The sequence below is a fragment of the Dasypus novemcinctus genome, chromosome 21 (assembly GCF_030445035.2).
Source record: "Dasypus novemcinctus isolate mDasNov1 chromosome 21, mDasNov1.1.hap2, whole genome shotgun sequence".
Classification (NCBI taxonomy): domain Eukaryota; kingdom Metazoa; phylum Chordata; class Mammalia; order Cingulata; family Dasypodidae; genus Dasypus; species Dasypus novemcinctus.
In genome coordinates, this window is record NC_080693.1 from 49,028,893 (window position 1) to 49,045,597 (window position 16,705).

At 40.9% G+C, this 16,705-nt stretch overlaps 1 protein-coding gene across 6 annotated transcripts in view; it reads right to left on the reverse strand.

Annotated features, from left to right (window-relative positions):
• The window catches only part of ANKFN1 (ankyrin repeat and fibronectin type III domain containing 1), a 411,393-nt gene that overhangs the window by 12,991 nt on the left and 381,697 nt on the right, over positions 1 to 16,705 (reverse strand). For all 6 annotated transcript variants that reach the window (XR_011646850.1, XR_011646849.1, XM_058283928.1 and 3 more), the window contains exons 18-19: positions 15,498 to 15,664; positions 8,117 to 8,330 (exon numbers count right to left, since the gene is read on the reverse strand). Coding sequence is in view for 4 of the 6 variants with exons in the window: in XM_058283928.1 (XP_058139911.1) it covers positions 8,117 to 8,330; positions 15,498 to 15,664 (381 nt within the window). In the remaining 2 variants the exon portion in view is untranslated. The remainder of the gene's footprint in view (positions 1 to 8,116; positions 8,331 to 15,497; positions 15,665 to 16,705) is intronic.

A 16,705-nucleotide genomic window follows, 5' to 3' on the forward strand; every position in this document is an offset into this window, starting at 1 on the left:
CCTGTGGGCTAGCAAGGTTGAGGGAATTTGCTCTTGTTAGAGTAGAGGAGTCTGAAAATGTGTGTGGGCAGAGAAGGAACCACTGGAGGGGAAACCATTGAAAATACAAGCGTGGCGAAGTTAATGGGTATAACAAGAAGGGGGATCAGTTGTAAGTGCCAGTTCTGACATTGGTCTTTAGAGGGATGGGAAGGTGTGTTGTCCTCAGAGATGAGTGGTTAAGGAAGAAGACAAAACAAACAGAGGTTCAGGTTAAAAGGAAGCAAATGGATAAAGCTTGAGCTAAACGATTTTGATATTCTTTAAAAAGTTTAGATAGTACTTTTCTCCATCCTTAGTGGGAAAAATCAGACATTGCACATAACAGGCTCTCAGAATTATTGCTTGGTTGTTTTTGACAGTGGTAGTAATAGGTGCCTTAGGAGTGATAAGGAAGAAAGGTTAGCCAGAGATTTGAAATTGAGATTTGAAATAAGACCCATATAAGTAATTGATAATTGACTTGAGTTGAACTTCCTTCTTCACTGATCTCATCAGTATTTATTGTCTATTCTGTCATTATTACTCATGTGTGTCCACAGTAGTAATAATGATACCTAATATTTATTTAAGTAATTACTGTGGGTCAGCCATTATGCTCAATGCTTTAGGTACTTTATCTCATTTAATGCTTTCAATAACTTTTGTTATGCAGATGAGAATACTGAGGCTTAGGCTTTAAAAATTTATCAATTCATATAGTTAATAAGTGGCAGCATAGGAACCCAATGCAGATTTGTCTTATTTTAAAGTCTAGCTATATACCCCATCCACCTTAGCATCCCCATGGCTTTCAGTGGAAGCTTCCTGAAGGCCAGAACCTGGTTCATCTAATTCATTGTGTACAAACACAGAGTTACACACACACACACATATATGTGTGTATGTACGTATGTAATGAAGTTCTCAGTAAGGGCTTCTTGACATTGTTTTTTTGAGAGAAACATGTTAAGTCTTACATCGGTTCTTGTGGCTGCCATAATAGATTACCATTAACTGGGTGGCTTAAAACAACAGAAATCTATTCTCTCACTGCCCTGAAAACCAGAAGTCTGAGAGAAAGGTGTCAGCAGGGATGCACTCTCTCTGGAGGCCTTAGGGGAAAATCCTCCCCTGACTCTCTAGCTTCTGGTGGCCCCAGCATTCCTTGTGGCCGCATCACTCCATTCCCTGCTTCTGTCTTCACATGGCCTTCTCCTCTGTGTCTGTGTCCTAATCCAGGATGATCTACCTCAAAATCCTTAACTTAATCACATCTACTAAGACCCTTTTTCTAAATATGGTCACATTCACAAATTCCGGTGGTTAGGACTTCGCCATAGCTTTTTGGGGACCACCATGCAATCTACTGCAGGTCTGAGAGCAAAAATGACTATAACTAGAAGCAAACCCTGAAGGGTTTGTGACAATTTCTTCCTATTTCCAGACCATAGTCAAACACTTTACAAACGCAGTTTGTACTTTGCTCTCTCAACACACAAATAGTCACTATTTATTGTATGCAGGGGACTAAGGAGTGAATGAAGATGTGATTTAAAGGAGCTGATACTCTAATATTTCAACAGAGCATTATATTTTAGGATCCAGCCTCTCAGGAAGAGCCTGCCTTGATTTCCCTGGGCAGAGTTAGCTGCTCAGTTCTCTGGGCTCTTAAAGCATTTCATTTATATCTCTTTTACTGCATTTATCACAGTTTATTATAAATTATCCATTTGCATATTTGCTTTCCTTATTAGACTGTATTCTAGAGGGCATGCACTATGTCTTATTCATCTCTGCCTAGTAAATATTGAATAAGTTAGTCAATGATGGAATGGACTAAGGAAGAAGTCAAGCAACAGGACATGTAGAATCTTCTGAATTTCTCGGATCATCTAAGCTGAACATGGACATATTAGCAGATCATGAGGACCTTCCAACGAGACTGTCTTCATCATCATTATATTATTCACGTCTTGTGCTATATCCTGTACCTAGAAGGCTCTCAGTGAAGTATACTGGGTAGAATTGGAACTGAAACAAACATTGAAATCTGGGAGTGTAAAGAGTAGTGAGATTTGACTATCTTTTAAAAACAATACTGAGAGCAGCCTGAAAACATCCTATTTACTTTACCATAGGAATTCCTGAAAACAATCACATAAACCATTCTGTTTTATATTTGATGATACTTATTGACTTAGGGGCCAGCCAAAGGGTAGCAGAAAGAACAATAACCTTAAATTTAGACAAACCAGGACTGAACTCCTGTCTTGTTCCTTACTGTGTATGTGTTTCGAGCAAGTCACTTAGCCTCTCTGTACCTTTCTTCATCTGTGGCATATGGGTAATTATATTGCCTATCTTCTATAGGTGCTGTGAGATTTAAATTAGTTTGTTGAAAATACTTTACATGCCTTACAAACAGAGGTATTGTTATTACTGAGATCCTCTCCACCCTTCAAAAGAGAATAAGCAAAAGACATGTCAAAAGATTCATTAAAATAAAAGCCATCATTCAGACTGCTTCTAGATTTTGCTGTTGCAGATGCTGTTGATAATAAAGGAGAACAATACTCTCTTGTATGGTTTCTTCTGATGGTGATAATTTGTTCAGTATTGTATTTCCTAACCTGGATTTAACAGTGAATTAGTAATTGATATAATTTCTTTACTATAGCTCCCAGGAGTGAGGGAAATAAAGGTTAACTCAAGAGAGATTAGTAACCTGTAGTAACCCAGGAAGGAGACGAAAAAGCCTTGGGTATGGAGTGGTAAATATTTTTTGTTGGTTCATGGACCCACAGTTGAGCAACACTGCTCTAATGGGAATCTAAATATTTGACTTGCATGGTGGTTGCATTATTTATTAGAAGACTTAGTGGAACCTATTGCTTAGAGTGGGATACCCCTCCCAGAACAGGCTGGGAAAATCTCCAGGATGCCAGCCAGGGCACTGAGGAGAGTTTCCAGGGACTTAGGCCACTGCTGCTCCCTCCCTTCCTGGAAAAGAATGCAAAGTGCAGCTTCCATCCCCAGGTCCAAGGCATATGCTCCATTAACCATTGTCGGCGCCTTGCCCAGTTGTTATTTTAATAAACCTGGTTGTGCTCTTCAATTTCCCTTAGAGGGCCCACTGGGCAGGCCTGCACTGGTAGAACCTTGAGTTTCCCCTCTGGTTGACCCAGAAGCTGTTTGATGAAAGTTCTGCCCATAGTATTAGTGCTGGCTTGGGAAGCTTGGCTTTCTTGCCATTGTAATGGGTGTTGCAACTTCTGCTCTCTGTAGGTCAGGCCAACAACAGCAGAATAGAGTTGATGTGGATTTTGAGGGCGTTATGGGGAGATGACATTTCAGGAAAGAATAATTGATTTAAAGCTATTTTCTTTTAAAGGCAGGGGGCATGGCAGGACAGAAAGAAAGGAATAATAATATTTGCCCTAAACCTGTTTTCACATTTTTAAGTCTCACTATTCAAATTTGTATCTTTTTTTTTTTTCTTCATTCAATCTATTCCCACTGTATTTGGGTAGAATTTTAAATAAAGTATTTCTCTCATCAGACTTTGGGAAGGACCTTGGGTTTATTTGCTTTTTAATTTCCCAAGAGAAATAACATCTTCAGATTCCTATGAATTTTCTGAACTGTTTAGTTTATACCATAGTGTTCTTAACATCATCTGGGAAAAGGTTACCAGGAAGATTTACATTTGGAAGATCAGGATAATCTTCAAATGCATCTGAAGGAAACAACGCCCCCCCCCCCCTTGCCTCACCCATGCGTCACTAGGAGGAACAGCTCTATCGGAAAAAAAAATTGCTGCTGTCTGTGACCACTATACCCACAGAAAAGGAGTGGGAGAGAAAATACCCATGTGATGGATCAAATCATTTCCACCCCCTGCCTTGAGCTGCCTTTTATAGGAGCCAACTTTCCCCCGTGGGTCCTTGGGAGATGCTTAATTTTAATTGACTCAGAGGAGTTCTACTTTGCATTTTGAAAACCACACAGAAATGGGAAGTAAGTTAAAGAGTTTTACACACAACTCCTCCCCTCCTCCCAGAAACACACAAACAAATTCAAGGTATTCTAGAAATCTTAAAACAGAATTTTGGGTTGGCATCAGAGGCTCGGTCTGTGATGGGCTCTGTATTTCCCGCAGGCTCCCTAGGTTAGGTGAATCCTACCCACATTGAATTGGATTGTGCTGCAAATTTACCCTGTGAGCAACCCCATGGGGATGTTCCTTAAAATTGGATTAAGCAATTCAAAGTGGTCACACTAGTGTAGAGAAGAGTACACAGGAGCAGATTTCTGCAGTACTTTTGCTTTTGTGAGGGAATAGGATGCTAAATATTTCCCCCCAGTTCTCAGCAAAGCTTCTCTGTCACTGGGTTCCATTTTTCATTAACTGCCCTCCACATCTTTGTGTTTCACAGCCCATGGAATCTTGGCCTCATAGAAACAGAGGGACTCAAGAGGGAGTTATATTTTAAGAAACTGAATGATGATCACTCACATTTTAAGTTAATAATAAAATCCGAATGTAATTGGCCAGATCCTCCCAGCAGGGAGTGTGTGTAACCTTGCTCTGGCCAAGATGAGAGTCTGGTGCTTCTGTGGCACAGAGGAGGCCACCCTCATGCAGCCAAGGAGGAACCCACTTTAGACCCTGTGGCCAAGAGAGGATGCAACTCTGTGAGAGATCTGTAAGCAGAGAGGGGGACAAGGGCTGTGGAGATGGAAGTAGAATTGTTATTTGTAGAATTATATGAATTGTGGAACATCAGGGGGCGTCTCTATCCTGCCTATTAAGCATGCCCTTTCAATTGTACACCTCTCTAGCTACGCCCTCCCTCCCTCTTCTCTTTCACAGTCAAGAATTTGGAAAGAGAAGTGTGTCCTTACTGGTTCCACGTCTTCACCTCCCATTTACTCCCTGACCTACTTCTGTCCAGCCTCTACCTCCTTCCCTTCACAAACTGCACTTCTCAGGATTACCAATGACTTTCTTGTGGATTCAAAGAACAAAGCAACAGAATCTTTTCACTTGTTTTATTTAACCTCTTTGCATCATTTGACACCTTTAATTTCTGTGACACTACTTTCTTGTTTTTGTATCTTCTTTCTCTGGTTGTTTCTTAGCCTGAGACTTGCTGTTGCACAGGGATGCCTCCACAGTCTCCTCTCATCACTTTATCTACCCTCTGGGGGGAATCCCAACCATTTTCATGACTTCAAACATCATTCATATGGCACCAGTTCTTGAATCTGTACATTATCCTAGTTCTCTGTCTGGAGTGCCAGATCTCAGGCATCTGTTTTCTCCAGAACGTTTCTTTTTGTGTGGAATGTTCCAGCGCTAACTCAAGTTCAACATATTTGATGTTTCTCTTCCTGTCTTAACTTTTTTTTTTTCTTTTTGTAAATGACATCATGCCATCCTGACGCACCCAAGCCAGAAAACTCGGTACCTCCTTTGTTAATAACTTCCTGACTGGTCTCCTGCTTCCAATATTTCACTCCTATGGACTCTTATACGACAGCCAGATTTGATCTTGAGGAATAATTCTGATCATATCAATCCTTGCCTTAAAGTTTCCAATGATTTTCCATTACAAGTAGAATAAAATCCAAACCTTTTTTGTTGTTGTTGCTATGATTAACAGACCCCTGCAAGATCTGGCTCCTTCATGATCTGGCTCCTGCTGTCCTCACTACCTTATCTCTCAACACACACCCCCTTGTTCGTTCTGTTCCAGTGACTTTGGCTGTCTACCCATCCCTCACCCTACTCAGGGCCTTTTGCTCTTTTGTTGCCTAGAATATTCCAACTCCAAGAACTTTGCATTACTGGCTTCTCCTGTGGTTAGTTCAAATGTCACCTTAGGTGAACTTTCCTTTCTTTTTTCTTTTTTTCCACTCTAATTCATATTTTATTCCTCCATCCTGAAGACCCTGGGATGGCGATGTCCACTCCCCCTCTAAATAGAGAGGGGGATTAGATCTCACGTGGCTGATGGATGGAATTTTCCTGCTTGCAGCTGTAGACTCTCTTGGTCCCTGGTGTGGTGGTTGACCATCCTCACCTCCCTGTTAGCTGACTTGAGTAAGTCCAACGAACCGGAAAGCAGCTGTTGCAACTCTGCTGAGGCTCAGGGTCCAGCTGGCACATAGACAGTCCAGCGATTCACATCTTCAGGTAGACTTTCTTGATAATCATAGTAAATACAGTGCTCTCCCTGCCCCACCCCACTTCCAATTGCTGCTTTGTTTTATACTCTGGAGTTTTCACTATCTGAAATTATCTTGTTTATGTTTTCACTGTTTGTCATTCTTTTGAGAATGTAAGCTCTATGGGAGAAGGGACTTTGTGTATCCTTATGCTCCTGTCACCTCAAAGAGTAAGTAAGCAATAAATATTTTAAATAATAATAATAAAAGACTGAACAATGTCTTAGGATCCTGTGTTTCAGTCAGACTGACTGCTTACAGTTCAGCTGTTATACAGTTGCACATTCTGGTTCCTTTTCCTATAATGCTCTCTTCATTCCTACTTTTTCGCTCAACTCCAACTACTGGTCAGTACTTGATTCTAATACCCTTCCTCCAGGACTCCATGTGGGTTCCACAGCACCCTTTGCATACCCTCATCAATGCACATATATAATTACCATGCAGTCTTTTGTTCATACATCTGTCTCTCCCACTAGACTAACTTCTGTAGGGATGATATTTTTATTTTATTTGTGTATGTATCCCCAAATTCTTTTGTTGAATTATTTGATAAATCATAGAATCCTGTGGTAATGTAAATTAGCTGTCTTGGTCCCAAGTTCCTAACCTTGCCAAATTTTGATTTTTAGGCATTGAAGTTTTTAAAACACAGGAGCACACATAAATTTACTTACATAAAAAATTCATATCCCCACTAAAATTTTCTATAAGAAGAGCATTAAATTTAATATCTACTATTTACTGTCTATGATATGTTGTACATCTCTGAGAAAATTGTCATTCACAAGTAGCTCTATTGTAGATATTATTATTCTCATTTTATATATGTGGAGACTGGGATTCGAATGTAGTAATCTGTTCAAGATCATACAACTAGTAAAGCAAAACTGGGATTTGAATCCAGGTCTCTGATTTCTAATCCCAAGATGTTTCTGCTACACTATGCTGCCCCCTATGGGACAAGTCCACAAATCAGTTCTTTATTCAAAGTATCAATTACTATTATTATCATAAAGCTTACAAAATTGGAGCATCTTATGAGTTAAGAATCAAGAAAGATGCTTTGAAAGGCCATTTTTTTAAACTAGCCAAAAAAATGGCACGAGCCTCAACATGGACTAGAAAGAGCATTCTACTGCCTTTGCGTGGTATGCTTTCTCTCCGCTTACAAGCATAAAGGTGCTTTTTAGGAATTTGTGTTAACCTAGTCATGTTTTTGCTGCTAGCCTTTTCTGTACAAACTCAAAAGAGTTGGACATGGTCCTTCCTACTTAACTCTCGGGGCTGAAGGTGCCTTGGTAGGCATCTCCTCCAGCTCAGTTGTATCCATACTGAGGCCAACTTACTGATTTGGCCTCAGGCTCAGGATTCTCGTTGAGCCAAGGTTTACCTCTTCCCCATTTCCAACCCCAGGACATTGGTGCCATGTGGGTGGGAAGAATGCCCTGAACTCTTACCAGGCTGGGACCTGCTTCCTGCCTCATTCCTGTCAGCTCCGTTTGCTAAAGGCTGGGCCTGTTCTTCCTTATTTGGTTTTGGTCAGATTCCCTGGACTGACCTGGCCCTCACCTGGCCCTGCAGTAATCTCCATTCTGCATTTCTGAAGCCTCATCTTTCTCTGTGTCTTGGAGGCTTGGGCTAAAACTGGACTTCCTCTTTCCCAGTCCTAATTGGAGTTGATAATGGGTTATTGCCTGAATTCCCTACACCTCACTGTTGTGTTTCTGTTGCCGCTATGCCGCTGGCCTCTTACCACCAGGCTGTGTTTCCTACCCTTTGCTGGGAGCAATGTCTCAGTACACAGAGCCTCATCAAGAGAGGACCAGAATCTGGCGACTGAACTGTAGACATCATTGCTTACCACTCACAGCCTTTCTCCTGTGCAACTCCGGGGATGGGGATGGTGAGGGAAGGCAGTCTGTATGTGACGATGTAGAGTCGATCTGCTTTAAATTCTGCTCATCTGAGGGGTCTATGAGCTTCGTGATGGGTAAGCCAGAAACCGGCTGCTTGTATCTTGCATACTGCAGAGCATCCATGATCCATCTCATTTCACGCCAAACTTCATCTATTTGCTACAAAATAAAATGGTAAAATTATCAAACAGCTATTAAAAAGTAATATTTCCCAAGAATCCAAGATGATCATTTTACCATAGTATTGGTTTTGAGCAAAACTAAAATATTTTCAGCATAGGTTTGCTAGGCTAGAAGATACTTTTTTATAATCTTTCTTGTCTTGCTAATTTTTACTTGATGGACTACGTTACCTAGTGAAAATAACAGTAGACCTGTGTTCTAAATGGGATCCACCATTTACTAGCTTTGTAATAACCATTGGTCTCTTTGAGTCTTAGTTGCCTTATTAGTAAAATGTGGACAAGAATATCTTCCCTTTTATATCACAAAGGGTTGCTGTGATGATTGGGTGAAATGATGGGTTTGCAAGTGCTTTTGTAAATCTACAGGGTATATCACTCACACATATAAACTGCTTTTAATTCTCAATATATAATGACATATTCCTCATTGGGATATTGTGGGGAAGGCATATGATAAAGTCTGAATTTCAGAATGCTTTAAGAAATGTACTTTTAGTTCTTTTATGTAATCTAGAAAAACAAAACATTACTGGAATACTTTGCTAAGTATAGATCCTTGGTCTTATTTTAGTAGGAAAGAAGTAACTTTATATATTACACATATTACTTTCTTATATTAAAATAAGTGCTTCTAAACTACAAAACAGCTTATTATTAAGTAATTTAAACATCTTTACATTTTTAGACTGGCCCCATTTTAGATTGTTACCATTTTGATATTAATGATTTCACAGTTAATCACATTTTCATTGTAAAGTACAGCAGTAGTTACTCTGATGCCTATTGGTGTAAAAGTCACTCAGATGTTTGCATCGACTTCTGTAGATAGACTTTCTCCCAGATCTTCACCAAACTGATTGTGAGCTTCCTGGTTATTTTGACCATCTTCAAGGAGGGGCTGCTGGTCACATGGTTTTCATGGGCTCCTGGAGCTTGTGATAAGCTCTGCATCTAATTTCACTGGGTGCTTTGGGCAAACCAGTAACTTCATTTAACTTAGCTGTAAAAAGAGGAGTTTGAACTAGATGATGTTTGAGGCTCCTTCCAGCTCCGACAATTTGTGAGTGAGTTTTGAAGAAGAATATTTAGAAAGTTGGTGTCACTCAACTTCCAGGAAGAAGGTGTTCCTTGTGTGAATGATGCAAGGTCAAGGTGTCTCTAACTGTAGAGGTGTTAAAGGTAAAGTGGCCACAGTAGTTGCTGAGGGCAGGAAGAGGGAAGAAGAGATGTGATGTGGGGACATTTTTGGGACCCTGAGTTGTCCCAAAGAATATTGCAGGGTCAGATGCTGGACTTGATATATCCTGCCCTAATCCACTGAATGTACTGGGGGAGAGTGTGAAATACCAGGTAAACTACTATCTATGTGGTGCAGCAGTGCTCCAGGATGTGTTCACCAAATGTGATGAGTGTGCCACAATGATGGGGGAGGTGGTTGGCATGGGAGGAGTGGGGTGAGGGGTATATGGGAACCTCTTATATTTTTTAATGTAACTTTTTTTTATGATGTATATATCTTCAAAAAGAAAGACAATTTACAAAATTGATTGGGTGGAGGGGTGGGGAGTGGGGTGTATGGGAACCTCTTGTGTTTTTTATGATTTTTAATGTAATGTTCTTTGTGATCTATTAACTTTAATTAAAAAAGTGTAAAAAATACAATAAGAAACTAAAAAAAATAAAAAATAAACGTAAGGGACTATGCAGCATTATCCTTTACATTCAAAGTTCCTTCTTAGGGTCTTAACCTGTACTTTAAACCTACTTCTAAAAGAATATCCACAAACTTGCTCCCTACAAACACAGAGTAGTGTCTGAGATTGTGGTGTTTAGTCTGCCCTGTTCAGAGTGCCAGGCAAGTGAGAATGACCTAGTGAATGGCACCGTGTGGCTAAGAGCCATTTTGCTTTGCTTTCTAGTTCTTTTCTGTCCTGGGTGACACGACTTGGCAGGGTATTCATGGCTGTTAATGAATGAAGGCATGAGACTGAGCTTCAGGCTTTGTTAGTATGATAAGCTGGACAGGAGATTCCATAGTAGGCAGGCCCAAGAGGAAGCACTGAGCCATTCTGAAGGGAGGAATCTGAAGTTCAGGGAGTAAAGCCAAAGTGGGACTCCCACAGAAGACTCGGACACATTTTTGAGATGGGATTGTTGCGCTCTCATCTGGCTTTTATTGGGCACTCCTTCATCCGATATACTCTTGCCTCAAAATTACTTTAAAGGCATTTCATGATGGTGGACCATCTTGAGAGTGCCTGTGAAGATATGGACTGTGCTTTTGTATTTTTCGTGACCCCTCAGTAGTGTAGAGTGCGCACTCAATAAGAGATTTTTCAATGAATGAATGCATGAATGATTGGAATGATTCCCTAATTCTTTAGATCTCTACCCCTCAGAGTTATTATGAGGATTAAGTAAGATGATGTAAATGAGGACACTGTATAAACCATATATTGGTATAAAATTTTCAGCTGTCATACTGATGTGATGATTATTGCCACTGGCTGAAAGATATGTCCATGCCCTAATTCCCAGGACCTGTGAATATGACCTTATGTGATAAGAGAATAAATTTTACCTCATAGGGCAAAAGATGTGATTAGGTTAAGGGTTTCGAGAGGAGGAGTTTATCCAGGATTATCTGGATGGGCTCTAATTCCAATGACAAGTGTCCTTTTTCCCCCAAAGACTTATTTTTTATTTATTTAACCCCCCTCTTTGTTTTGTGCTTGCTGTCTGTTCTCTGTGTCCATTCTCTGTGTGCTCTCTGTTTCTGCTCATCTTCTCTTTAGGAGGCACCGGAACCAAACCTGGGATCTCCCAAGTAGAAGAGAAGAGCTCAATTGGTTGAGCCACCTCAGCTCCCTGCTTTGTCATGTCTCTCATTGTCTTTCCTCTTTGTGTCTCCTTTTTGCATCATCTTGTTGCATCAGCTTGCTATGCCTACCCATTGTGCCAGCTTGGTGTCTTGCTCGCCTTCTCCGGGAGGCCCCAGGAACTGAACCTGCTACTTCCCATGTGATAGACAGGAGCTCAGTCACATGAGCCACATTGCTTCCTGACAAGTGTCCTTTTAAGAGCTAAGCAGAGGGGAATTGACAGAAGAAGAGGAGGCGATGTGACAATGGAAGCAGAGATGGGAGTGATGCGGCCATAGATCCAAGAAGGCCAGCAAATAAGTTCTCCCCTAGAGCCTCCAGAGGGAGTGAGGTTCTGATGACACCTGGATTTTGGACTTCTGGACTCCAGAACTGTGGGAGAAAAACTTTCTCTTATTTCAAACTACCCAGTTTGTGGTAATTGGTTAGAGCAGCCTTTTGAAACTAACACAACTGTTAGTAACAATCTACCTGCCCTCTTTGGATGTGATTGTTTCAGCTTTATTGTCAGGGATGGATAGTGAGATTTGGTGTAGAAACAGTGATTACCTCTGAATTTTTCTCCGTGATGCAGTGAGGAGGTCTTAATGGACGAAAAATAAAAAACATAGGTTTAGGGAGGCCTGTGTGTTGCCTTTAATGGGACTTAGCTAAGTGGCTCCAAAAGAAGTCCAATTTTCACCCATTTTACATTATACTGTTGATCTAAAAGTAACTGACAACATAATCCCTACTGATTTTAAGGTCCAAATTCAGCTTCTAAAGACTTGCTGACACATTAAAAAAAAAAAAAAAAAAAAAAAAAAAGAAAGCCCATGAACTCTCGAGGTCTGTTGGTTAAAAGTTCTGCATCCATTTCTCACCCTGCTCTTAACAATTTTCAGTTTTCATCCCATAAATTACACCCCTTTCTCTGTACTCAGGCAAGATAATATTTTTATTAAAATGTAAAGGTGATTGGTTTTCTCACAACACAGTTACAAGGTGCCTGCGGGGATGATAGATTGACCATATTTAATGAGCTGTGTTTCTATTACAGCTTAGGAGCATTTGAAGCATTGCAGTATATAAATTATAGCCTAATTGCCCTTTAGGTTTTAGCAGCTCCAAATATGCCAAGCTCCAGGTCTGCACACTTTGACATTTCTGCTGCGTGTGCTGTCTACAAAGCCTGTGTACCTTATCTAGGATTTTCTCCACCTCCCCGGGTCCAGCCCTCCCCCTTTCTGGCTGCACTCCTTGGCTTCTTTTCCTAACTGTATTTACATAGACTCCCTTGCTCTTTACAATGTTTGGTTTGTGTAGTGACTTCAACACTGTCTTAGATCTGGAATCATACAAATGCTCTCGCGGCTGGCGGTAGCCTCTGTAGGTTATGGTGTGCGGTGGGTTGAGCTGTGAACACCAGTGGGTGAGTGGCTACAGCTGGTTTTCATTTTGAGCGAGCGCGAGAGACTAACTGAGAAGCCCAACATAGATAGGAAGAGAAGGTGGTGTCGAAATTCTCTCCCCTTTGGGAAGTTATCCATGTTGGGTGGAGCCAGGCAATCCATCCATGGCTGTGGGTGCAGGGAGATGGTCTAGTTTTACCCTGGCCAAGGAGTTGTTTTTTTGAACTCTTTGGGAATTGGCTTTTATCCAAAGCTACATGTACCTGGCTGGTTGGAAGGAGAGTGCGTAGAGGGGCATCTCAAGTTACCTGCTTTGGGAGACCAGAGCCATACAGAACTTTGAAGAATTCCTGGCCTGCCTTTCTTTATCCAGCCCACTTAACGCTGTGATGAAAAGGGGAGGGAAAAAAGGCAGTGGATCCTTAGGCTAGGTGAGAATGAAAAGAAAGGAGCAGGGGTAGTAGTCAGGGAGTAAGAATGGGGCAAGGAACTCTTGGGGGGTTTGAGAATGTGACAGACTGAGAAAAGTCAGCCTCCACATTGGACGAACAGTGGAATAAAGCAGAAGCAGAATCTAAGGTGCAGCGTTGCTCTAAAAATATTTATGGTTGTTAAAGAAGTCATAAAATGTCAGAGCTGACAAGACTCATAGAAGTCACCTAATCCAATCATTTCACTTTCCATATGAAACATTGAGGACCATGGAGACCCAATGAAATGTCCAATCCTCTGAAGTTTATTAGTAGAAGAGCCAGGACTAAAACATACTAGCTCCATGACTTGTGGCTCGTTATTGTCCTTACAGTGAGCACTGTCCCTCCCACTGGGCTCAAAAGCTGAAGCAGTCTTGGATATTCTCCTTGGACTGCATTCTTCCTCCCTGCTCAACCTCCTCCCCACCTTTGTTTCATCTCTACTGGAAATAAAATAAGAAATAAATGTTTTAACTTTTTAAACACGACATTCTCAGGGCAAGAGAGCAAGTAACTTCTTGAAAGGCTGATTTCTTTAGTTCACTGAAGCGAACTCATTTTCAGGGTGAGGGAAACAGGATAATCCCAAAGATTTGTCTCCTATTTGCTTTGCAAGTGTATTACAGTATCTTCTTCCTGAGTACCTCAAAAACCCTAAATCTTGCACACACATATTTCAAAGGATTTTTCCTTCCTATTGAAGAGCGAATGAATGAATAAGTAATTTATTGCATACTTACTATGGACCAGACACTCTGCTGGGTGCTTTACTTGCATTATCTCATTGAATTCTCACAGTAACCCTGTGAGGTAGTACTCTTACCATCCAGTTTACAGAGATTGGGACTTAGATTTATTAGCCTAAACTTCACAGCACTTCGTCATCTTAAATTCTCATTACTTCTCACTTGGATGATTGTAGTCACTTTTTAACTTGTTTCCCTGGCTTTAGTCATCTCCTCCTTAAATCCAGAGATGATATGCAAATTGTTTAGTGAACATGAATGAATGCTTACCATAAACAATCAGTATGGCTACACCAGTGCATATGGAAGGAATATTCCCCCTGCCTGAATCTATTTTACAGATCTGTGAGAATCTATAACTTACCTTCTCCAAAACTTTGGCCAGCTCCCTAAGGCCTACAGAATAAAGTGCAAATTTCTTACTGTGGCCTTTAATAAAGCTCTCATGGTCTGATCTCACACCTTTCAGTTTTCCCAATTTCTCACTACCATCCTTTACTCAACTTATGCCCCAACCAATATTGACTACTCATCATTTCCCAAATGCTATATTTTCTGGTCTCTCTGCCTTATCTGTTTATTCATTTGCTTTGACTGTCCCACAGTCCACTCCTCCTCCCTGTAGTTTAACCTACCCTAGGTCCAGTTCAGATATCAATCACATCTTCCATGGCAACTTTCCTAATAACAACAAATGAAAGTAAATTTTCACTTCTTTGTGTAGATACAGATTTTTTTTTTTTGGGTGCTGTTTTTGTTACTTATCTTTTTGTACCAAATTGTACCCAACACATTATACAAAAGTATTTGCACACATTTCTTACCTACCGTAATGTGGTTTATTTTATTTTTATTTTTCCATAATGTATCTTAAACTCCTTAAGTTCGGGGGCCACGTCTAATTCAACTTTATACCTCCTGTGCAGTGCCTTATACCTGGGTGCTCAATAAATATTGATCAAATTGAACTGAATACACATCATAGTGATATTTATCATGGGCTATTGCTTGATTGGGTAACTCATGGGCAGAAAGGTCATAAGGTTTGCCCAAGAGAGTAAAAGGCAATTTAAAACCAGATCTGTATTCTCTTGACTTCTAGTCACTTCATTTTCACAAGACCCCAAGGCGTCCCCATAGGCCTTTCCAGGCAAGATCCTGGACAGTGAACACATTTTCTAACCTCTGCAGCCAGAGATAAACTGTTAACTCTACCACAAAGAAGTCCAAAACATGAAGAGCCTTAGGTATGATGGTTTTGGGTTAATGAACTGGTGGGTCATTTTCTTCTCTCTCTTTTTTTCCTGGGATATTGAGTTAATTACAAAGATGTATTATTTTTCTGTTGGAATCATCAACAGGCCTCCAGGTAAGAATAATATTCTCATCACTACTTCTACCTCTTCACTCCAATATGGGAAGCTACTGCTACCCACCACAGTGGCTGACAGCTCTTAGTGACACTGTGATTTATCCGTAGCATTTTCTTCAGGCTTTGTTTGAAAACTCACATCTCCCTGAGCTCTACATTTTAACCATATCAGTAGGCTACTTGCACACTATGTTCTTTCAATCATCCTGGATTGCTTGGCTTTCATCTCTTCCACCCAACCTCTTCTTCTTTTACCTCAGAATAAATAAACTGTTACCTGAATGAAATCTAAAACTTGCTGGTGTCTTTGTTTGGCAGCTGCTACCTCACTGTCTGAGATAGCTTCTCTCAGGGACTGTTGGGTGTTCAGAGAATCCAGCTCCACAACAGCAGACAGGCGGCAATACAGACCAATAAATTTCTCCCTGTAGCTGCAAAAATGAACTGGAAGATGGACAAGCAAAATAAAACATGTTAAGATCTGGTATCAAAATAGAGAAATTCCTACCTCAAAGAAAATAAGTTGAATGAAAACATGATTTATTAATCCTATCACTGGAAAATATTAAGCCATAAATAAATTATAAATGTGCTCTTAAGGGGCCAGTTGTCTGGCTTTAGGCAGACAGTATTCCTTTTTAAGGTTTACCAAGTCCTGGGAAGGCATGGTGAAGGAGGGTTGACCCAAGCTGCAATTTATGTGGACTTTCCCCAAAGCAGGGTCTGTATGTGTATACATACAGGTCAACTGGGAAAACAAGCCTGCTTATCACTTTAAAGAAAAAAATGAGCCACACAACAAATTGAAATCTACTTTTGGTAGAAGTATGATCTCTGATATGAATCTTGCTTGCTCCTTTCCAAGGCCAGAAGCCCTAGAAGACGCAAGGCGTGCTTTTCTTGAGGTGTCCCTTGTCGGACTGGAAAACTTCTCTACAAGTCTGTAAGGACAGGCTTGGTGCCTCCTCCTGCCTTTCCCTCCCTTGGCTCTTCTGGAAGAATGATGGGAACTGAGGCCCAGACAGACCATTCTGGTTTTGGCAGACATGACCAGAAGAAAGGGTCTGACCTTCACCTCCATCATTTGCCTTTTTCAGGATGAGCAGAGCAGGGTAGGACTGAGCCTGTCCCAGGCAGCCTGATGAAGCCAGATTTGCATTCTTCTCTGTCTCTTATCAAAAACCAAAACTGCAGATTCCAGTGGATGAGGAAAGTACCCTGACTTAGACCAGTGGAGCACCAGTCTCTTCCGGGACGTGGTTGAATTTGGAGACGTAGTCTCTGGGAACCTCCCTTGCTCTTTGTACCTCTGACCTGGACTAGTGTTCCATGCTTTGGGAACAGGGCTGTTATTAACCCCACAAGTCTGTCAAAACATTTTTATTCTGGCTTCTTTGGCAAGGGGTTCTAGAAAGAACATCTAATTCCTGTGCTTCGGCTTCTTTGCTGCTGATTCCCTAGACCTGGACCTGGCCATTTAGGGAA